Genomic DNA, 25,000 nt, shown 5'->3' with positions numbered 1-25,000 from the left:
GCTCCCTAGTAACATCAGTTTAAATCCTCGTAGTAAAAGTAAGAAACTAGACAGACATAATACCCACACGTACCCACAGGCACCCCAAACATAACTAGAATTACAGTATATAGGAAGAACAATGTTGACATGACACAGACATTTTCAGTGTTTCTGAATTTCTTTACAGTTGCCGACTATTTCCTCTGAATCAAAACATGTCCTTTTAAAGTTTGGATTCATAAAAAATCTGCCTGTCTGTGGGTGTTGCACGTTGACTTCTAGAAATCTTGCCCGTGATAGGATAAGGAATATTCCATGTCTGATGGATCATGGCATCATAGTCAGGTCGGTCAGAAGCTCAGGCTGATCGACTTAATCCACAATCCAAATCGTCATGTTGGCATTGTCTCATGCCGGTGCTGGAAGACGTAATGCCAAGGACTTACCTGGAGAAATTTCGAAAAGAATTGCCATTAGGTTCCCTTTTCAAGAAATTTCGAGAAAAAAAATTGCCATTAACGACATGGGCGAGGCGTCCATGTCCACCTGCGGCGCCGGCTTCGTCACCACCGTGCAGAAGGGGCCGCAGGTGGACGTGGACGCCTCGCCCATGTCGGCGGCGCAGGTGGTGCATCGGCCGGGAAACGAACCCGGGTTAAATTCCCCTTTCAAGTAATATCGAAAAGAGCTGCCATTTATTTATTCAATTTGTATTTTTATTTATTTTTTTCAGCGCCAAAATGCTGTCCGCGATCGTAGCAGTCCTGGTGGTTGCAATGGCGGCTCTGACGTTCTGGGACGCCGTGCCCTTGGTAACAGTGGCGGAGGGGCGGGTGTCTGGCATCACTGAGACCTCCACGAAGGGCAAGGAATTCCTCTCCTACTACGGCTTGCCCTTCGCCAAGCCCCCTGTAGGAGAACTCAGACTCAAGGTAGTACTAAAGGCATCCGGCAGTCATCATCCTGGAATGTCTTCCTTTGAGAGGGACGAACACGAATGCTTTGATTATCAGCTAGCTAGAACACACAAGAACTCCGAGCTGCCCACTGTGGACCTAGCCAGCTATCCCAATTTTTCTCTGCAAAGAACGATTCTAGGATGAAGGAGCGTTCGTTAAAACATCCTACATGTTAGGAGTGATCTCTCTCTCTCTCTAAGTGCCGTGTCCGTTGAGGGCGTAGGCGGTCATGGATCTCCACAGCTCCCTATTCTTAGATGTTTTCAACATTTCCAATCCCATCACTCTTGATCTTTCGCTTTCTGGTATCCCTCCTGCCATCCAAGTACTTAAACTGTTCAAATACGTGATACGTTGCCTGCCCCTACTCCTTTTTCCTTCAATCCGTCCTGTCAAAGCCAGATTTTCATATTTGTTCTTCCTCATAATGTGTCCTACAAATTCGAGCTGTCTCTTTCGGATGTTCTTCATCAACATTCGTTCTACCCCTGCCTTGCGTAGTACAGCCTCATTGCTTACGTGGTCCACCCATGATATTCTGAAGATACGTCTTAGAAACCACATTTCTACTGCCTCAAGCCTTCTTTCCATCTGAGTTGATATTGTCCAGCATTCACAGCCATATGTAAGGATGGAGTTTACATAACAATCCAGCACTCATAGTTTGGTATCAGCAGGCATCTTTCGATCTTTAAGAATTTTCCCCAGTTTCTGAAATGCATCCTTTGCCATACCTGTCCTTTTCTTGATCTCTCTATCGCATTTCCCGTCGTCAGTTATGAGACTTCCTAGATAGTTGAACTTTTCCACCTGTTGGATCTTATAGGTACCGACATGCAACATACATTGTGGTTTTACAGTTTTCTTGCTGACAACCATGCATTCCGTTTTCTTACAATTTATGGTCAGACCTTTCTTTTTGCTTTCTTCAATTACTTTGTCGAGTAATTCCTGTAAATTATCCCTTGACTCCGCAATCAATACTGTATCATCTGCATACCGAAGGTTGTGATGTTATGGCCGCCCAGTATGAATCCCGGCATGTCCTCAAGTTGTCTCAGTATCATTTCGCTATACAAGTTGAACAAGTCTGGTGATAGAACGCATCCCTGTCGTACCCCTCTGCAGATTGGAGTGTATTTACTCTCATGCATGCTTTTTGCTCCCAGTATAAGTTTCTTATCAGCCTAATGACTTTTCCGTCTAGATCTAAACCTTGTAAAAGCCTTAATAGTTCTTCATGCTGCACTTTATCGAAGGCCTTTGTGTAGTCGATGAAGCACATAAATAGATCTTTCTGCATTTCTATAGCTCTTTCAGACAACATTCTCACCATCCAAATTGCATTCCTCGGTCCTGCATCCTGTACAAAACCGTATTGCACATTTCCTATTTCAGGCCTTATTCTGCTTCTTGCTCTTTCCATGATAACTCTCAGTATGATTTTGATGATATGACTCATTAAGCTGATTGTTCTGTGTAACTCACATTCTATTGCTCCCGGTTTCTTTGGCAGAGCTATAAATATTGATTTACTCAGTTCTTCAGGTATTTCTCCACTGTCATAAATCTCGTTTATGATCTCTGTCATCTTGTCAATTCCAAACTCATCCAGTGCCTTTATCATTTCCGTCACTATCTTATCTGGTCCTGGTGCTTTATTCTTTTTCATTTTTCCTATTGCGACACGCACTTCTGATTTTAGAATCGGTGGCCCTTCCATATTCTTCTCGACTTTTGGTTTCTCTCCTCGATCATCATTGAAGAGGTCTTCTATGTATTCTGTCCATCTTTCCAAAATTTCCTCCTTTTCCATTATGACTGTGCCGTCTTTAGCTTTTAAACATCCCGATGAAGAGCAGGATTTTGTTCCTGTTAGATCTTTGATGTGTTTGTGCATGGAAGATGAATCCTTATTTTTGCACCTTTCAATTTCTTCACATTTTGCGGATACCCATGCTTCTTTGTTTTTTTGACATTTTTTCTTGATTTCCCTGTCTGCTTTCTTGTATTCTGGACTTTTTCTGTTCATGATCTTTTGCCTTTCTTTCATCATATCAATGATTTCATCTGTCATCCATTTGTTCTTATTTTTCTTCTCTTGTTTAGGAATTGTTGCATTTGCACCTTCAACTAAAGCTTTTTTGAAAGACTCCCACTTAGTTTCCCCTTCTTGAGATAGTACTTCAAACCTGTTCTTTACATCTACTGCATATGTCTCTTTCAATCTTAGGTCGGATTGTAGTGCCTCATACTTCAGTTTCGGTGTAACGTTTGTCTTTTTCAGATTCTTTAGTTTTACGAAGAGCTTGCAGATTACTGGAATATGGTCGCTTCCACAATCTGCTCCAGGAAATGCTTTAGAATGTTTAACTGCCTTTCTGAATCTACTGTTGATCGTTATATAGTCAATTTGATTTTTGATGTTTCCTCCAGGACTTCTCCATGTCCAAAGTCGTCTGGGATGATCTTGAAAACATGTGTTGGTAATAATCTGGTTGTGTCTTTTGCACCATTGTACCCATCTGTCACCTCTTTCATTACGAATTCCAAGTCCATGTTTCCCAATTATTCCATCGCCATCACTTTCATCTTGACCTACTTTTGCATTGAGATCTCCCATCACGATAATGATTTCTTGTGATTTGCATTGCCCTTTTGCTTCTTCAAGAGTTTCGTAGAACTTATCAATGTCATCTTCACTGCTGTCTGATGTTGGCGCGTATACCAGTATTATGCTAATATTGAAGGGGCTTCCTTTTAATTTTACCATCATTACCCTGTCTGACAATTCCCAGTGCCCGATCACACATTTGGTTCTTTCTTTATCCATGATGATACCCACACCTCTTTCGTGTCTATCGCCTCCTGAATAAAGCATTCTATAATCATCTGTTTGAAAGTCACCATTATGTTTCCAACGAGTTTCACAGATTCCAAGTATGTTGATCTTCATTCGACTCATTTCCTGTGTCACATTCTCTAATTTTCCTGCTTGAAACAAAGTGCGCACGTTCCATGTTCCAATTCTGAGTGTCTCCTTGTTGTTGCGGACAGTAGCTTGATGACGATCAGGTCCTATCTGTCGCACATAGGGGACCTTACCGAGCGAGGGATCGTTATCGGTTGACAAGACCCCCTTTATGCTGTTAGGTTTTCTCTGTGAGTTGTGCATTTCCATGATTTACAAGGCAAAGTACAGCAGTGGTTTGCCATTGCCTTCTGCCGGGTGAGTTTCTAGAGATCACCACCTCCCATCCCAGAGGATCTTCCGCTTGTAGAACACAACCGTTGTCTTCTGAGGTCGTAGCTCATCTGCTTGAAATCACCAGTTTCCTGCTGATTCAACCATTGGCCATCGCTCGTTACCCTGAGCAAGGGGCCAAACCAGGTGCTACCAGCTAGACAGGCTGGTCCTGGGGGAGTTTATTGTCTTCTACCAAGGACAGGTTGCAGTTTAAGGACTTACCCAGGTCTCTTAGGAGTGATATTAGGATGTTTTCCAAGGAGTTGGGAGTTCGTAAGAGCTAATCCCTCCTTTACAGGACCCGGTTAAGGCAGAAGGCTGGAAGGGTGTGCGGGATGGGTCCAAGAAGCCCACCTCTTGTCTCCTCGTGCCCTTGGCTTTCTCTGCCATGGGAATCATCTTACCTTCGGCTGACCTGCGCGGGGATGAGGACTGTCTCTACCTCAACGTTTTCGCGCCAAAAGTAATTCTACTTTGGGGTTGCTTAACATGTCGTTGATGTATCTGGTGGATTTATGGTATTGTTGTACTTGCTATGTCAGTGATTTTTTCTTTCTTTCTTTTTTGATTTTTTGACAGAGAATAAAGCCTAATAAAAAGCTTCCAGTGATGGTTTGGATTCATGGAGGAGCATTCCTTGCTGGCGGCAGTCATGAGTACCTACCTCATGTCCTCATGAACCATGACATTGTGTTAGTGGTTTTGCAGTACAGACTCGGCATTTTAGGTAATTAATTAAAGTCGAACCGTTATTTTATTTCAGGTTGCTTTTTTTATAATGAATGTAAAATGTCTTTTTATTTTCTCTATGATTTTCAAAAATTTGAGTCTCATTTTTCACTTCATTGTATATGTAATTCCTCTAGTACACTCGCTCATTTTTCTGAAGGCTTTGCGTTCTGTATCTGTTCATTTTCTCTGTAGGATTCCTGTCGACGGAGGATGAGGTGATTCCAGGCAACTTCGGTCTGAAGGACCAGACCCTCGCCCTCCGCTGGGTGCAGGAGAACATCCACGTCTTCGGGGGAGACGCCGCCAGGGTCACCATCTTCGGGGAGAGCGCAGGAGCTGCCTCCGTCCATTATCATATTTTGTCGCCCAAGTCAAAAGGTGAGGCAACCCTCTGGTCAAAATTGCATACACACAGGAATTAGCATTGTTCATTCGGGAGGTGCACCAAGGCCTATGAGAGGGGATGGCGTACTACCCCCCCCCCTCCCCCTGAGCCATTACATCACAAGGTAGCCCTCAAGAAACTTTTCTTAGGACGATGACGAGTGTCTGCGTTGTTGATCAACTCTCAGTCACTCTCTTTCTTCTAAATTTTGTGTTTTTTTAAAGATGCTTCTTTTTAAATAATGGTAAGGCATACATATATGTGCAACTACGTGTAATATAACTTTGGAGGAAGATTACAGTTTCTTTTTTTTATTTTTTATTATAGTTTATCATTTCAAACATCTTGTGTATTTCGGGAGACCTTAAGTCTTGCTTTTTAAGAGTTTTTACCTAGACAACACACAGGATATTGTTGAAACGTTTATTAATCAAAATCTATTTCGGGTCCAATGCTAGATATTAAAACAATCCAAATTTCCATCAGAAAATCGTTCACCCCTTTAAATGCACCGAAAGTGTTCATGTAAATCCAGTGCTACAAGCGCATACAGCCTTAGTACACATATCCCATTTACATCCCGATTAGGCCTCTTCCATCGAGCCATCATGCAGTCAGGGTCGGCCTTGGCGCCATGGGCTCGACAGGAAGGTCTCAGATCCGTGGCGGAGGAAGTAGGCAGAGCCATGGGCTGCCCCGAAGGCGGTGGTAGCAACGACATCCTCGCCTGTCTCCAGAAAGTGGAAGGACGCCACTTGGCCGCAAGCTTCCAGGATTTCATGGTGAGCAACATTTGACAGAAAAAAAAATCCATTGACCGATATTGCAGGGACTTCATATACTTGATAGCGGGAATACCATTTTTCTATAACCTTACTAACACTTTCATATGCTGACATGTTCCCTCAGAAATGGTTCATCTTGCCGCCAGTCGCCGTGCCATTTTTCTATAACCTTACTAACACTTTCATATGCTGACATGTTCCTTTAGAAATGGTTCATCTTGCCGCCAGTCGCCGTGCCTCGTGTCGACGGGGACTTTTTGCCGGACCATCCCGCACGTCTGATGCGCGACGGAGACTTCAACCACGTGGACCTCATGGCGGGCATCACCAGAGAGGATGGGGCATTAATAACGAACCGTTAGTGGTGTTCTTGTATTATTTTAATCATAAGGTGATATAAAACGGAGGACGAATGATTGCTCGAGTCAAGGATTTACAACGTTTCAATACACAGGATCACCAGGGAATAGATTTTTTTTCAAATGTGAAGTGTATTTATAAAATAACATGCAACTTGTATGGTTATCCCCTTTCCTTGTTGTATCTTCAAGAATCTGACATGACATCTATCTATAAAAAAATGAAAATCTAATAATGAGGGATTTTGAGATGTAGAAAAATCGTCTCATGAACCCTTAATATAATGGAATCATGCATATGCTCTTGCAATAAAGAAGCAAACTCAGATCTATGCAACACGCAAGGCATAGTGTGAATTTCTTCTCCTCCCAAATACCTCAATCACTGACAAGGAAAAAAATGCCCAGAACCTCGCAATTTTGTCCCAGTCGTTTTCTTTCAGTTTTGTGATGTACATTTGCACATAAACACACACTCACATACCAGTCAGACCTTTAATTTACATATATGGTTTACTAGAAATCTTCTCTTAATCTAACCCACATCTATTCATCTACTTCTGATCAACACCACGTTTTAATTAATTGCCTCCTGAGACAGACAACCCACTCGTAATTTTCCTCACTATCCGTCCGTAACTTTTTAACGTAATAGCGATGGCAATAAAATCAACTTAGAAGCCAGTGAATGACTGCTCTTTTATTACATCACCCAATAGTGTTAGAGTGGTTTCCACCAGAGAGGTGAGACTAATTAAAAATACCCTCATATATCTTAAATAACACCAAACGTCGATAAAAAAGTATATTCATTCACAGCAATGCTGATTCGGAAGGACCTTCTCCCTACTTTACAAAATAACTTTTCCACCATCGGCCCCCTGAGCCTCATGGTTGGCCCTGAAGTTCAAGACAGTGTTGCATTTAGCACTAAGGTCTACCAGCACTACCTTAGCCACTTAACTGTCGACCGTGACCACATAGAAGAGATCACTAAGGTAACCTTCTCTACTATGTTGTGTTCTCCAGTATTGCTACGTTCCTTCCTGCTTACACTGATGGCCACGTTGTAGAGGCAAGTTTAATCGGAATTACTCGTTTCTCTCTCTATCTCTCTCTCTTACACAGACACATGCACACATATACATATTCATATATATATAGAAATTTTTACCTCCTTGACTGGGACTCGAAACCGCGCCGTAAGATTGACAGGTATGGTGGTGAGACCGTTCGGCTACTCGACCCGCTAAAAGAATTGTCCAACCAGACGCCTTATGAGACGTCATGGAACTTACCTATGTGCTCTTAGCAGAGCAGTGATAGCGAATTTTCACGGACAATTCCCGCGAGCACTCGGCAGCAATGGAATTACAAATTCAAGTCCCAAATCAGGTTACCGAGGTTATATATATGTGAGAAAGATGTTTGAATGCAGTAATGCATTTTAATATATATAGAGAAATTTTTACCTCCCTGACTGGGACTCGAACCCGCGCCGTAAGATTGACAGGTATGGTGGTGAGACCGTTCGGCTACTCGACCCGCTAAAAGAATTGTCCAACCAGACGCCTTAAGAGACGTCATGGAACTTTCTCACATATATATAACCTCGGTAACCTGATTTGGGACTTGAATTTGTGATTCCGTTGCTGCCGAGTGCTCGCGGGAATTGTCCGTGAAAATTCGCTATCACTGCTCTGCTAAGAACACATAGGTAAGTTCCATGACGTCTCTTAAGGCGTCTGGTTGGACATTTTTTTTAGCGGGTCGAGTAGCCGAACGGTCTCACCACCGTACCTGTCAATCTTACGGCGCGGGTTCGAGTCCCGGTCAGGGAGGTAAAAATTTATATATATATATATATATATATATATATATATATATATATATATTAAAATGCGTTACTGCATTCAAACATCTTTCTCATATTCATATATGTATATATTATATATATATATATATATATATATATATATATATATATATATATATATATTACACACATACATACATATATATATATATATATATATATATATATATATATATATATATATTATATATATATTAATATATATATTATATATATATATATATATAATGTATATATATATATATATATATATATATATATATATATTATATATATATTATATATATATATATATATATATATATATATATATATATATGCCTATACATGTATACTATATATATGCATATATACATATATATATATATATATATATATATATATATATATATATATATATATATATATGTATATATATACATATATATATATATTATATATATAATATTATTATATATATATATATACATACATATATATATATATATATATATATATATATATATATGTGTGTGTGTGTGTGTGTGTGTTTGTGTGTGTGAATGCTTTATCCTAGTTCTACATAACCTGTCAGTCAATTATTTACTCCAAATACTGTTACACATACACCATATTACCCAATGAGTTTTTCGCCATGTTATCGTTACAAAAACGTCTATCCTCAGCTGAGCACAGACCACTCGTTCGCCATCCCGCACGACCTGACGACCCTCTACCACTCCCGCGTCCCCGGTCTGACGACCTTCCGCTACGAACTCGTCCACCGATCTCAGCTGTCCATGGGGGATTTCTTCAACGCAGACAGAGGGCGGCACTGTGAGTCGTTCGTTACTTGATTAAGAGTGGTATTTGGATTGGTATATTGGTTGCGTTGGAGAGGGATTGTGAAGATAATCATTACCACTGCGAGTGGAAGGACATAGAGGGGATGGGGAGAGGTAGAGTGAAATAATTCGAAAGGTACATCATTTTAAACTTTGTTTATGATTGAATTTGCATTGGCTCTTTCCTTTTTCTGATAATTCATTTACGAAAGAAAGATATTTGCGAACTATGGCCCTGCAACATCGAAATGACTAGTAGTACAAACCACTTACTTCAGCTCCTCATACATATCTAACCTGATTACACTTATATTTCTAGTTGTAACAAGTTCTAACTCCCCATGTCCGGAAGACCGTATACACGCACATACACACATACATGGAGGGTCTTTCCAAACGATATACACAATCAGGGAGGGGGGGGGTTGTAATCATGATATTATTTACGAAGGATGTTCTGATCAGGGGCTTTGAGTGTCCCGGATCCGTAGGCCTAACTACCACAACAGATCTTTAATATGCATACATTTTATCGATGCAGTGTGGATATATACCTCTCATATGGACGGTATGTGTACAAATAGAGTCAATAAAAAAAATAAACGAATCTTTAAGTTGACATCAAAGGGTTTTGAGGTAATGGAATAACTACCTCCCCCACCCCCCACCCCCCCTCGTCTCCCCCAGGGGTTCCTCATGGCGACGACCTGTACTACCTGTTCGCCGGCGGGCCGCTCCTCGTCCGCAGACACCTGGCCGACCGCCCGACGGACCTGCAGAGCCACGAGGACCTCCGCCTTAGGGACGTCATCACCGCCACGTGGACAAACTTCGCCGCCACCGGGTAACTTCTTTGCATAGTCGCATGGGCTTATACAACATATATGTTATAACGTATAACATATTACACACGCTCACATATCTGCTAATTAACTGTGTCTTTAATCACATACATGGTTGCTCATTCCCTCCCCCCTCCCCCCAGCAACCCGACCCCCGACGACTCCCTGGGCTTCAAGTGGGAGGCGGCGACCGAGGACGACCTCCGCTACCTCGCCCTCGAGCCCTCGCCCGCCATGGAGGCCGACCGGCGACAGGAGGTGAACGGCTTCCTGTGTATTGTTATCTCGATACTTTCACAGAAAGTCAAGTTGACATACAGTAATTTATGACACACGCACGCACACACACACAGACACACGAACATATATACACATATATATATATATATACACATACACATGCACATAAACACACATAAACACACACATACATAAACACACACACACACACACACACACACACACACACACATATATATATATATATATATATATATATATATATATATATATATATATATACATACATACATACATATATAGATGCGTACACATATATACATTATTTTTTCAATCGTTCTACTGACTCCCCTAAACCTTTTCCTTCCCTCATCAACCAGGTGCGGGATTTCTTCGCTTCTCTGCCATCGAAAATGAACCTCATTTTCCACCCTGAACATGTAGTCCCATTAGGAACGGTGAATATGAGCGTCATATAATACAATATGATGATATAAGAACAGGAATTATAAGCGTGGTGCAGGTAAGGCTACTAGTTTATACTTTCGTTATGTTATGAACTTTATCTGTTGTTTCTCGATCGTCTGATAGTTCTATTGCAAAACAAATTTCAAAAACCTTTTAACATACTTACACCTAATCAGACGATGACTATGCAATATATTGGTATATTTTTGTTTTAGATATTTTCCTAACTACTATACTAAAAGTAGAAATATATATTCCTAAGAAGTTCGGTAATAATGTCAAACGATATTTGCCTGTTTCAAATTATTTGTTCGGTTCTGCTTCACAAAATATCACAACAGACCTTGTTTTCAAAGCTCACCCTGGCGTTTTGTTCATAAGCTGAGTATTTAAAGCTTTTTAGATACATTTCTGTCACTGTGTTATTATTCACTAGGTCTTTTATTTCCGGTGTTTGATTTTGATATCTTTGACATTGATAATGATAATGTGTGTGCGTGTGTGTGTCTAACTTTAGGTATTATTTGTAAAACCAAAAAAAAAAAAAAAAAGTATCAAAAGTGATAATGGGCGGTATTACTATTCTCATAGAAGGGTCTACATTGTCTGTTTGACCGGCAGCTCACCATCGCATGACGTAGCAAAATACGTTATATGGGAACGCATATATCATCATTTGCCAACTCTATTACATTCTGAGAAGGCCAGTTCAAAATCAACCATCTTCATTAATTCAGTCGAAAAACCTCCAGTCATTCCAAGACGCTAAATGCTGGTCATTGATCTTAACACGTTGACCAAAACAGCTCAAGGAGACATCTTCCTAATATTCTAAACCTATCCTTTCTAATTCTGTTTATGCATCTATTTCTGTCTATATGCTATAACTATAAGTATATAACAAGTGAACTCTTTCTGTAAGACATAGATCCCTGGCGGAAGACTTGCAATGAACTATATAGAGTGATGCCACAGTCGCCTCCTGGTTGGTTTACATAATTAATTTGATTTTCTTTATTCCAGTGACAACCACGAGGGATTGAGACAGAAGGAAATTTATATATTTACGATAAGTAATGTGCGCTACGGTTTACAGCTTGTTATATTTTGTTTTTTGTTATTTGCGTATCTGAACCGATGATACTTTATTAAAAATTAGATATCGGTGTTATGTGTTTGTTTTCCTTATGTATATCATCCTTTGCTAGTTGCACCCCGGTTCCCTTTGATTTCTTCAACACCGGTTTATTCATTTGCATAGAACTATAAGGAACCAAAGTGTCATGTAGTTAATAATAGTTAATAAAGAATAATAGTTAGTTCATATTATAGATAGATAATAGTCTTTATATATACAAATATTGGTAAGTACTGTCAGAGACTATGACACTCCCTTATCTGACACTACACATTGACACCTGCCCATCTGTCACTACGCATTAACGCTCTCCCATCTGGCAATAAGCATTGACACCTGTCATTGACATCTGACCGCACTGACAGGTGTCAATGGGTAGCGTCAGATGGACAGGTGTCAATGCGTAGTGTCAGATGGACAGGTGTCAATGCTTAGTGTCAGATGGACAGGTGTCAATGCTTAGTGTCAGATGGACAGGTGTCAATGCTTAGTGTCAGATGGACAGGTGTCAATGCTTAGTGTCAGATGGACAGGTGTCAATGCTTAGTGTCAGATGGACAGGTGTCAATGCTTAGTGTCACATGGACAGGTGTCAATGTGTATTGACAGCTGTCCATCTGACACTGCACATTACCCCCCCCCCCCCATCTGACACTTCCTATCACCACGTCATCGCTACTCCGGGAACCACAAGTCCTTCCACACAGGAGATAGGACGGCGTGTCCTCTCGTTGCCTCTGAGATCTTGCAAGTCATATAACCCAGAAGTAAAACTAGCATGATTGCTGATTTAGGTTTAATAGGAAGTAGCGATGCTCAATCACCAGCATTTTCACCTTGAACTGACCTTCTCAGAATGTGATATATATACATTGTACTTTAACATATTTTGTCACACGACACCACGGTGATTACACACACACGCACGCACGTGCGCGCACACATACATACACATACACATGTAAACACACATGCGTGTGTGTGTGCTCATACACACACACGTATATATATATATATATATATATATATATATATATATATATATATATATATATATAAATAGAGAGAGAGAGAGAGAGAGAGAGAGAGAGAGAGAGAGAGAGAGAGAGAGAGAGAGAGAGAGATAGATAGATAGAGAGACAACAGATCGCATTACTATTAACACCGGCAATCCACATCCCCGACCTCAGCTGCAGAATAAGAATAATAATTTTAATAAGCCATATTAAAAGAAACAAGAGTCACTAATACGGTTAATCATCCATGAAAGATCACAGCTCTTACGATCATACAATGTCATATTTCCTTTCTCTTTGTATTAAGAATTTCAGAAAAGAAATTTCCCCGGATACGTCTGGCAGTGATGCGCAGTCAAGACCAGGGACACGATAATACAAATTCTGTTGGACACTCGCACGGGTATGTTGTTCCTTGAAATTATTTTCTTTTGATTCTGAATTCCATCGCTACGGTGAGCACTAGTTACTGTCCACAGTATCGACGATCAAGGCAGATAAGTAATAGATAATAGGACGATAAAGGAAAATCAACGACTTCCTTATCGACAAGAGGAAAGAGGTTCTGGTTGCGACCATTTGATACTAAACTTCCGAATTCAAGAAAAGGGAAATTTCCCTTGAAGAGAAGAGAACACAGCGACAATAATCAAGCCAAAATGGCCATCCTACGTGTGTATCTATTAGTGAAAATACTTTCTCCTTTTGCAGTGCCTTGTAGTAGCCTTGGTAATGTCGGCGGCAGTTAGCAGAGCCGCCCCTGTGGTGACCTTGAAGGATGGACTAGTGTCTGGCAAGGAGGAACTGTCAACCAAAGGAAAAGAATTCCTCTCGTATTACGGCATTCCTTACGCCAAGCCGCCGGTGGGGGAGCTGAGATTCAAGGTAGGAGACGAGGGAGGGGAGGAGAGAGAGGGAGAGAGGAGAGAGAGGGAGAGAGGGAGAGAGGGAGAGAGAGAGAGAGAGAGAGAGAGAGAGAGAGAGAGAGAGAGAGAGAGAGAGAGAGAGAGAGAGAGAGAGAGAGAGAGAGAGAGAGAGAGAGAGAGGGGGAAAGGGAGAGGGAGAGAGAGAGAGAGAGAGAGAGAGAGAGAGAGGGGGGGGGGGGAGACTTTGACTTTAACAAGTTTAATGAGACAAGTGGCTACTTACATCTCAAAAGGATGAAGTAAGAGAGAGAGAGAGAAAGAGAGAGAAAGAGAGAGAGAGAGAGAAAGAAAGAAAGAGAGAAAGAAAGAGATCCAAATTTGACATAAATAAACAAGTTTATTTACAGAAAAATAATTCTGATGTACCAATTTTTAAACGGAATGAAATAAACCTTCCGAAAATAGCACAGCTGAAGGGAGCAATGCCCTTATGATGACTACCCTCTGTGTCATGTCATGTCATTAACTTTAATAAGTTTAGCTTGATGAATATTTTTCATTATTATTATCTTTTTAATTCCTTCTTGACATCAAAACATTTATTTTTCATCATAATTACTCCTGTTCCCTTAAGACAGTAGTAAAAACTAGAGTAGAAATGGGTTCCTATTTACACTATACGTACACACTGTATCGGCTGTTTCAGTTCCTTGTTGTTTAGTTGAAAGGATCCATTTATTTTTATTATGATTATTATTATTTTTCTTATTTTTTTCTTTTTATTATTATCATTGACATTATTACCATTATTGTTATCATTATTATTATTATTATTAACACTATTAGTAATATGATTATTATCATCATTATTATCATTGCTATAATTATTGTTGTCATTATTATTACCATTATCATCATGATTATCATTATTATTATTATTATTGTTATTAAAATTATCACTATCATCGTCATCATTGTCATTGCTATTATCATTATTACCATTATTATTGTTATTATTGTTATAATAATTATTATTATTATCGTCATCATTATCATATTATCATTATTAACAATATTACCATCATCATCATCATCATCCCCACCATCATCACGATCATCACCACCTCCACCACTATCATCACGAACCCCATTATCATCGTCATCATCATCATCATCATCATCTTCACGATTGCCACCACCAACACCAACACCATAATCATCGTTACGATCATCATCAACATCATCATCATTATTATAATAATTTTCATCATAATTATTAAATCATCATCATTATTATTAGATTTTCATTATCATTAATACCATTATTATTATTATCATTATCCTTATTGTTAACATTACCATTATCATTATCATTATTATCATTATCATCATTGTTAGTATTAGTATTATCATTATTATTATCACTCATTACTATCAATAATAATAATATTAATATTATTATAATTATTACTATCATCATTATTACCACCATCACTATCATAACCACCACCACCATCATCCTCAGTCTCAGAAGAAATCGCCCTTTTTAAGACCCCCCTCGACCCCTTCCTGCTATGCCTCCAGGATCCTGTTCCGGTGGACAAGTGGCCCGGCATAAAGGATGGCTCAAGGATGCCCCCTCCCAGCCTCCAGACCCCCTTTGGGCCATTGCTTTTGGGTCGAACCTTTGGGCCGGACGAAATGCTTGGGGCGGAGGACTGCCTGTACCTCAATGTCTTCACGCCGAAGGTTGGTTAGTTGGTCTGTCGGGCGAACTTGAGGACACGTGTTAATTGCGTATGGGGTGGGGTGGGGGGTGGGGGGGTTGTGAGTGTGTTTCTGTGTGGTGGTTAAGTTTTTTTTTTCTTTGTTTTTTGGAATGAGATTGATTTTTTTTTTTTTTTGGGGGGGGGCATCACTGGTAGTTGTTTGTCCTGGTTACGAGAGGGAGGGACCCTTTTTTTAGTATTACGGATGGATATTGCTATCGACGGTGGATGAAATGATTTTTTTCATAATGGGAGGGGGGGTTGTCTTAATTTGTTTGCAGTGCGTCATTATTCATATAAAATGATTAGTGTTGACTTTCTACTAGATGTAAGCTTTAATTGAACGCAAAGTCTGAGTATATCTATAATATTCTGAAATGGTGATTTTAGTTATTTTGTAGCATTTGCTTTAACTCTTATAGTCCTTTTACTCTGCGGACATAAATTTCATCTTTCATTACTCGTTATTCATTATTTAATGATCTCATTGCTATTTATTCCAATGTCACATTTCATTACTATTCATTTTCATGTCACTTTCATTTATATTTATTACTTTAACAAATCTTATTTTTCATTGTCCAGGTCAAATAAATGGTAGCGTTTGGCCCTTTTCGTGAACATTTTAGGCCCGAGAGTCAAACATGCTGATATTGTTTTATAAATAATTTATAAAAATAAAATGGCATAAAATACTTGACTCGAAATAAAATACCAAAGTTAATATAAAACAAAATAAAAGGGTTCTAGGAAAAACTCAGCATACGGGTTCTGTATTTTACTATAGGAGTGACAGTTTAAATAATAATAATTTAATAGTTTAAACACGATCAATATAAAAACAATACCTTAATATAAACTGCCGTCTCTGTAGCCTCCGATGTCGATTCACCGTCTCACAGAAAGTACGTATAAAATATATAAAAGATGAACACTTAAACAATGTAAAAATTAATATTAAAATGATGTTTCTATAATGGCGTCTCTGGTCCGAGTGGCGGTTCTGTCGCTATTGTTCTTACGTGCGCATTTTCAGTTGCGCAGTGACGTCATTTTAAGCAAAGAGGGCGCTTTTATCCTGCGCTACATAGTGTGTATATTTTCCCTATGCTTAATTAAGTTATAATATTCATGTCGGTGGGAAAGGTAACGCCGTAACTATTACATCGGTATTTCAGTCTGCGCAGCCGCACAGAGGGCACCCTCTCCCCTTGCTCCCAAGCACAGTCGTTTTCTTTGCGGGGGGTCTTCGAAAATTCACTCGCTACAATTTGTTCGTATCATATGCGATTTCTCGTTTATCACTTACAGGAAATTAGTTAATCCATACGTTTTAAATCCTTATATCAGGAAACAATTAATACATTAGTTTTCTTTTGCTCGATATTCATCATTTTATTCCTGACAACTGTATTTAGTTTATCTATGATGGTCAATATTGCAATATGAGACTCTGATTGACCTCGAGGGGTTAAACTAGGTCACCAACATAAATCCACTACGTTTCTTTATCACATAGATGTGATGTGAATCTTCCAACGATAATTTTTTATTCTTCCGAGATGTGGCCTAGAATATTTACTGTGAAATCATAAGAGAAACCTTGCATGTTGCCATAAGAAAACCAGTATTGACTCAGAAGACTAGTTCCTAAGACCCCTTCCTCCCCCACCATTGCATTGCAGGAGAAGAAACCCCAAGAGAAGCTGCCGGTGATGGTTTGGTTGCATGGTGGAGGGTTCTTGAGCGGCGGCGGGTACAACTATCTGCCATATGTCCTCATGAACCACAACATAGTGCTGGTTGTGTTGCAGTTCAGATTGGGTGTTCTAGGTGAGGATTGTGATGTTTTGCTAGTTCTTCTACTGCTGCTAGTGTAGTGTGATGTCCGTGTTAACCCAGGGGTCCCGTCCCAGTTCATCCAGTAAAAGTGAAAACGTTTTTGCCCTCCCTTGATGCTGGCCAGGGAAACAAGCGCTAAGGGCCTGGCTAACCCCTGTCGATTCAAAACCCCTGAAAGTGGTAGTGTGGGGGAGGGAGTTTGAATCAATTGCATGGGTGTATTCCAGCGTGACAATCTCTTTCTGATGCTCAGCCTAAGAAAACAAAATTCTAAAACTTATTGAAAAATACTAATATGAAAAAAACAACAACAACAAAAAAAAAAACATGTGCAGAAGGCATTGAAAATGATTAAAGCTGCCGTATACTAAAACTAGAGGAAAGATACTCCAGAGTGGAGTATCCGGCAGAAGGCTTACCAATAAAAACAAAGGCTACATCAGCTAGATCACTGCTGAAGGCTTAAGAATTAAACTTGAAATCTAAATACGGCAGAAAAGAAAAATAAAAGCCTGGTGAACTAAAATGAAATAAAAACACTTAGACTTCCTACCACGAAGTATAAAAAAGATTAAGTAAAAGGAATCCAGCCAAGTTCAATAAAAAGAACTACTCAAATTATTTAATAAAAATGGTCTTTTAAGATCACGTCCCGCTCCTAAGCAAAGAATGTCACACACTTCTGTACTTAGCTCTTATCTTCGTGATCGTATCCCCCGTTGTTCACTTCCTTGGCTCGACACAGATAATAAAAAATGGCAACACAGCCGGTTAAATACTCTGGAGGGCTGGGTACAGGAAACACCTTCGTTGACTGTCTGACCGTCTCTGCTTTATTGTGCGAAAAAAAACGTCTACATTGCCTCGGTGACGTCAGAGGCATATCTTAAGAATATTATAATTAATAAAATTGAAGAAAAAAGACAACATAAAAGAAAAGTATAAATGTAAAACAAAATGCATAAAATCCTAAAAAGCATAACATAAACTAAAATGAATAAAACGAAGCAAATATAAAATACATAAAACGTGTTAAAATAATAAAAATAAAACTTAGTACCTAATAAAACCATTCATTAAGAGGTCTCTCAATACATATAAAATAATAAAAGTAATTACAGAAAACTAGTTAAAATGAAAATAATACTAAAAGAATGACAAATAAAAATTAAAGATATTAAGTTAAAAAAAAGAAACTGGTAACAGGCCACGTCCAGTTCTCCGGCCCGGACAGCCAGAACGGGAGCAGAGACGCGCCTGCTCGCGGAGAGCGCGAGATGCAACATCTGGCCACCTTACACTGGTTAGATTGCTAGATTTATGTAACCAGGAGAGGGTCATAAGATTTCAAGAATGGGTGTGTTTGGCTTTTTTGAGGTTTATAGGGAGAGGTTTTAGTCACGCGTGAATGTTTCCTTTAGTGGATTTTGTGCAAAGTCTTTCCACTCCTAAGCTGAACAACAGTCATTTCTTAATCAATATTGATTATTATTATTAATATTAGTTACTATTAAGAAGGAAGCTCAATCAGGCATCAGTGACAACTAATACGGAAGTCGTTTCTAGCAAGATACCCACTTTCAGTTGACCTTATCTTAAACACGTTCGAATCCCTACGTTAGGATTCCTGTCCACGGAGGACGAGGTCATGCCAGGCAACTACGGGATGAAGGACCAGGTCGTAGGACTCCAGTGGGTGCAGGACAACATCCACGTCTTCGGGGGAGACGCCGACAGGGTCACCCTCTTCGGGGAGAGTGCCGGAAGTGTCGCTGTCCACTGCCACATTCTGTCGCCCAAATCAAAGGGTGAGAAAGGTGTGGATTGTGACTGGGCGGTGACGACTGACTGGGCGGTGACGACTGACTGGGCGGTGACGACTGACTGGGCGGTGACGACTGACTGGGCGGTGACGACTGGGCGGTGACGACTGACTGGGCGGTGACGACTGACTGGGCGGTGACGACTGGGCGGTGACGACTGACTGGGCGGTGACGACTGGGCGGTGACGACGCAGTAACGAGAGTCTCCCAGTGAGATGTTGAGGAGAGTTTTGAGCCAAGGGGTAAATTCCATTTCTCATCAGGTTGTTAATGAACGGGGAATCTTTAATTATGGAATCACGATTTATGATAATTGTTCAGTATATAATTTTGAATTAGCATTAAGGTCAATTGGAAAATATGCAGTTTCCCTATTGGTGTGTACATACATACATACATATATATATATATATATATATATATATATATATATATATATATATATATATGTATATGTATATATATATATATATATTATATATATATATATATATATATATATATATTATATATATATATATATATATATATAATATATATATATATATATATATATATATATATATATATATATATATATATATATATGTGAGTGTGTGTGCGTGTGTACGTGTATACATACATACATGCATATATTATATATACATATATATACATATATATACATATATATATATATATATATATATATATATATATATATACATACATATATATATACATATATATATATATTATATATATATACATATACTATATGTATATATATGTATATATATAAATATATATATATTTATATATATATACATATACATGCACATATACATAAATATGTATATATATATACATATACATATACATATATGCATATGTATATATATGTATATATATATATTTATGTATTTATATATTTATATATATATATATATATATATATATATATATATGTATATGTATATATATATATATATATATATATATATATATATATATGCGAAAGAGCCCCTGGTCACGGCGGCGATCAGGATCGCTCTGGAGCAGAGGGTGCTAAAAATATCCAGTTAGACCCAGGCTGCATCATGATGAATCTTTGCACATACAATGTAAGGACTCTGAAAACAGAATCTGATCTTTTGCCACTGCTTGAGGAATTTTCATTTATTAAATGGGGTATTACTATTACTTATTACTAAGTGATAGACACTCACTATATTGGAGAGGTAAATCCCTGGATAGTAAACAAGAATTAGGAGTAGGTTTCTTAGTTCTTAGGGAACTCAACAGTGTGTGTAAAAGAGTAGCCTCTGTAATGCTGAAATTAACAACAGATATATCCCAAAATTTATCCAAGTACACATTCCTACCTGCAGTCATAGTGATGAGAGAGAGAGCTTTTATGAAGATGTGCAAGCAGCTACCGATCATGGGGGATTTTAATGCCAAGATAGGACTAGGGGAAGATGGGGAAACCTCAGTTGGGAAACATGGAATAGGCACCAGAAATGTGAGAGGGCAAATGCTAATAGAATTTGCTGAACCTCCAATCATGAATACATTCTTCGTAAAGAGACCCAGGAGGAAATGGACATGGAAATCGCCATCCGGCATTAAAAACGAAATTGACTTCATCATCACCAACAGGCGCGACATTGCACAAGATGAAAGCAAATGTTGGTAGTGACCATAGACTGGTCAGAAGTCGAGTTAAATTACAGCTAAGAAGGGGACGAAATAAGCTCCTACAGAAGCCTCATGTTAATCTAATTAACATTAAGAATAGGGTGACGGAATTCAGTCTTAACATCCGAAAGAAATACTCAGCTCTCGAAAAAGATCTTGACAAATGAACGTCCAATTCCGTGTGATATTAAAGGAAGCTGCATTTGAAATAGGAGGTAAAGACGAAAAAGAAAAGTTCAGTAAGCTTTCGGCAGAGACAAAAAAGCTTATGAAACAGTGTAGGGACATGAAAATAACATCAGTCAGAGACAAAATAGAATCAGCAGAGTTGACTAAGATGATAAACAAGAAGAAAGAAGATGTGTGCAAATTTAACATATGAGAAATAAATGAAGCTGCTTTTCGGTACCAGCCTTAAGGCAACAAAGAGAGGCTCGGAATAGGGAGAACCCAAATGTATGCAGTAAAAAAAGCAATGGAGAGGTGGAATGCAATAAAAATCAAATTATCAAAGTAATAGAAGACTTCTATTGCGACTTATATCACTCAAACGGAGACAAATACAACAATATGGTAAAGTAAAAAGGGCACTAAAAGGCATGAAAAAAGGAAAAACACCAGGAGAAGATGGCATTAGTGTAGATCTTATTCAAGATGCAGGAGAGCTTGCGGCAGTAAAACTGGCCAATCTTTTTAAGAAATATCTAAGCGTCGGTAAGACTCCAAAATCCTGGAAAAAACGCAATAATAATTTTAATACACAAAAAGGGGAACACAAAAGACCTAAAGAATTAGTGACTCATAAGCCTCCTTTCAGTAATCTATAAACTATTCACAAAAATCATCACAGCCTGTATCATCGATACACTAGATTTGAAATAACCCAGGGAACAGGCAGGGTTCCACAGCGGATTCTCAACTACAGACCATATCCACACACTAACCCAAATAAGAGAGAAAACAAATGATTATGGGAAGGCCCTGTGTGTAGCATTCTTAGATTACAAAAAGGCATTCGACTCGGTACAGATAGCAGCAATACTAGATGCAATCTGTAAACAAGGATGAGAGGAAATCTATTGTGGATTATTGAAGGATATATATAGAGATGGTACAGCGACCATCAAAATGCATGAAGAAACCAATAAAATACAATTAAAAAGGGTGTTAGGCAGGGTGACACAATCTCGCAGAAGCTGTTTACAGCTTGCTTAGAGGAAGTATTCAAGAAGTTAGATTGGAAGGAGAAAGGGATTAAAATAGGAGATGAACACCTAAGCAATCTATGATTTGCAGATGACATTCTTCTTTTCGGCGAGTCAGCAAATAAATTACAACAATTACTAAGCGATTTGAATAAGGAAAGTCTGAATATTGGCTTTAAAATGAACATGAAAAAGACTAAAGTCATGTTCAACAGTTGAATCCCAGTTGAGCAAATACAAATACAGGGCGAGGTACTAGAAGCAGTAAACGAGTATGTATACCTAGGGCAACTCATCCAGACAAATACATCCTGAGGAGCCGAGATAAAGCGGCGAATCAGGCTAGGTTGGAGTGCCTTCGGTACACATAGTAATATATTACGAGGTCGTTTGCCACTATGTCTAAAGAGAAAAGTTTTTGACCAATGTGTCCTCCCCTTCATAACATATGGGTCAGAAACATGGACTACTACCAAGGCACTCGAGAGGAAATTAGTAAGTGGTCAAAGAGAATGGAAAAGCTTATACTGGGAGTTAGCTTAAGAGACAAGAAAAGAGCCACATGGATCAAGCAACAAACAAAGGTAGAGGATATACTCAAGAGGCTTAAGAAGAAAAAGTGGCATTGGGCAGGACATATATATCGGAGACAGGACAACATGTGGAGAAAAAAAACAATAGAATAGGAAATACACGACACAATGAGAAGATAGGCAAGACCAATGACAAGATGGCCGGATGAAATAACGAATTTCGCAGGAGTAAACTGGAATCAGAGGACGCAAGACTGGAATGACTGGAAAAGATTGAGAGAGGCCTATGTCCTGCAGTGGAATGATACAGGCTAACGATGATGATATATATATATATATTTGTGTGTGTGTGTATGTGTATCTATTAGTTTGTTTATGGATACACATATATACTGTGCTTTAGGGGAAAGCTCTGCAAACTCATTTAAAGGCACATTCTGTACCACAAAATTATCCACCTTAAAGGTTGACCATTGCCTGAAAAACAAAAACAAAAAAATATAATATATATATATTTTTTAAAAAGTACATCCCATTTTCTACGAAGACAGATGTGAAAAATAATTTTTTTTCTTCGACAGGCTTATTCTCTCGAGCCATTTTGCAGTCGGGGACAGCCCTGAATCCGGGCCAAATCGGCGAGAACGCGCGAGAGGCGGCCGCTCGTCTCAGCTGCATCCTACGCCGCCCAGAAGCCGCCCTCAGCAAGGACCTCTCCCAGTGTTTCCAGCAGGCCAAAGGAACCGAGATCGCCGCAGCAGTGCAGGATTTCTTTGCAAGTCCTTTTCCTTTTTCACTGTTTTATTCATTTCACGCCATTTGTTTCGCCATTCTATCTGTATCAGTGAACCTTGGGAATGTTTACATCGTCAGCAAGACTACGGAAATGAATCCTAGGTCAAATACCAAAGGCTTGGGACGAAAATATTGCAGGTCGTTGTCTCGATGCATAGCTTGTGCTTATCTCAACAGTGCCGGTTATCAGCAGAAACACCCAAGGTAAAAACATTTGATAACTGAAGCTGATCACTGATCAGTGAAAAATCTACTCTTTGGGCAGGTTTTGGTATCGAGTTCATAGATTTTACTTCTTGCCTTGAAAATCGCATTATCACTGTTGAATTTCAAGTCCCCCCCCCCACAAAAAAAAGAAATGTATATGTATATATATATCTATATCATCATAGTTTACAGCTTCATAGTCGGTCGAACCTGAAGGCCTGACACCCATTTTTTTAAATTTTTTTATACGGTTGTAATGTTTTATTATTATTATGATTATTTTTTGTTTATTTATTATGATTATTATTTTACACTTTCCTGCCCTCCTGTTACCTCTCCCTCCACACGCCCCCGCCCGCAGGAGTGGCTGATCCTCCCCCGGCCGATGGTTCCCCGAGTGGACGGCGACTTCCTGCCCGACGAGCCCGCGAGCCTCATGCGGGAAGGGAAGTACAACCGCGTCGACGTCATGGCCGGAGTCAACAGGGACGAGGGGGCCATCATTGCAAAGCGTGAGTAGGGATTTCCGTCTCTTGTTGGTTGATTTGGTTGAAGAGGCGCTGTGTTGCATGTTGCGGTTGGAATTCGAGGATGGTGTTTTTGTTTAGGTTTTCTCACTCAGAAATGACAGTTAAGAGAGTAAACGGATCTGAATGTGATAACGATAATGATAATCGTAATCATGACAGATTTTACGGATAGTAATAATTCCACACAAAGAAACATGACGATAATATATATATATATATATATATATAAAATATATATATATTTATATATATATATAAAATATATATATATTTATATATATATATATATTCTCTAAGACATGCCTCATCTCCCTCCCTCTCGATTGCCGAATGAAAGCCTCGACCTCCTTCCTGTCCACAGCCCTGTTCTCCCGAGAGGACTTGGCCGAGGCCCTCGAACGCAACTTCGCCGCCGTCGGGCCCGTCAGCTTGAACTGCCAGCACGAGGAGGACGCCGTCGCTCTGTGCACGAGGATATACGAGCACTACTTGGGAGACTTGCTTTTCGACGAAGAACACAGCGAGCAACTTGCACAGGTGATGACGCGGAGGAAATCTGTGTTTCTGTCCTAGCATCGATCTCAGTCTGTTTATTGAAGGATGGTGTTTACAATGCATCGCCACATACTGCTTTGGAAATCACAAAACTCGACATACGCTAAATTTCATCAGATTATAAAGTACAGTCACACATTCCAGATGTACGGCGATTGGCTCTTCAATGTGCCTCACGACCTCACCTCGCAGCTCTTCGCCCGAGATCCCGACACCAAGATCTATCGCTATGAGCTGAAGCACCGAGGCAGACTCTCTCTCACGGACGCCATATGTTCATCTGTTGGGGAGCATTGTGAGTCTCGTATTTATCCCTCTCTTACTCTCTCTCTCTTTATATAT

At 39.3% G+C, this 25,000-nt stretch overlaps 2 protein-coding genes across 3 annotated transcripts in view; both read left to right on the top strand.

Annotated features, from left to right (window-relative positions):
• Positions 1 to 10,784, top strand: part of LOC122267957 (juvenile hormone esterase) — a 12,161-nt gene extending 1,377 nt beyond the window's left edge. Inside the window, exons 2-12 of the mRNA XM_086550579.1 lie at positions 716 to 914; positions 4,487 to 4,651; positions 4,768 to 4,915; positions 5,113 to 5,298; positions 5,894 to 6,087; positions 6,297 to 6,447; positions 7,269 to 7,447; positions 8,991 to 9,141; positions 9,837 to 9,993; positions 10,135 to 10,249; positions 10,612 to 10,784. Coding sequence (XP_086406705.1) covers positions 723 to 914; positions 4,487 to 4,651; positions 4,768 to 4,915; positions 5,113 to 5,298; positions 5,894 to 6,087; positions 6,297 to 6,447; positions 7,269 to 7,447; positions 8,991 to 9,141; positions 9,837 to 9,993; positions 10,135 to 10,249; positions 10,612 to 10,710 — 1,737 coding nt within the window. The 5' untranslated portion in view covers positions 716 to 722 and the 3' untranslated portion in view covers positions 10,711 to 10,784. The remainder of the gene's footprint in view (positions 1 to 715; positions 915 to 4,486; positions 4,652 to 4,767; positions 4,916 to 5,112; positions 5,299 to 5,893; positions 6,088 to 6,296; positions 6,448 to 7,268; positions 7,448 to 8,990; positions 9,142 to 9,836; positions 9,994 to 10,134; positions 10,250 to 10,611) is intronic.
• Positions 10,785 to 13,084: 2,300 nt separating this feature from the next.
• Positions 13,085 to 25,000, top strand: part of LOC147469011 (juvenile hormone esterase-like) — a 13,728-nt gene continuing 1,812 nt past the window's right edge. The window contains exons 1-9 of one of the 2 annotated variants that reach the window (XM_086550580.1): positions 13,085 to 13,256; positions 13,565 to 13,738; positions 15,304 to 15,468; positions 17,174 to 17,321; positions 18,953 to 19,138; positions 23,153 to 23,346; positions 23,935 to 24,085; positions 24,465 to 24,640; positions 24,803 to 24,953. In XM_086550580.1, the coding sequence (XP_086406706.1) occupies positions 13,586 to 13,738; positions 15,304 to 15,468; positions 17,174 to 17,321; positions 18,953 to 19,138; positions 23,153 to 23,346; positions 23,935 to 24,085; positions 24,465 to 24,640; positions 24,803 to 24,953 (1,324 nt within the window). In that variant the 5' untranslated portion in view covers positions 13,085 to 13,256; positions 13,565 to 13,585. Of the gene's footprint in view, positions 13,257 to 13,313; positions 13,416 to 13,564; positions 13,739 to 15,303; positions 15,469 to 17,173; positions 17,322 to 18,952; positions 19,139 to 23,152; positions 23,347 to 23,934; positions 24,086 to 24,464; positions 24,641 to 24,802; positions 24,954 to 25,000 lie in introns of those variants that run through there. The other variant, XM_086550581.1, reaches the window with a different exon arrangement.

This window comes from Penaeus japonicus, unplaced genomic scaffold (assembly GCF_977035675.1).
Source record: "Penaeus japonicus unplaced genomic scaffold, GWHDUDI00000001_assembly GWHDUDI00000024, whole genome shotgun sequence".
NCBI lineage: Eukaryota > Metazoa > Arthropoda > Malacostraca > Decapoda > Penaeidae > Penaeus > Penaeus japonicus.
The sequence above is the reverse complement of the archived record's forward strand: the minus strand, read 5'-3'. Positions and strand labels throughout refer to the sequence as shown.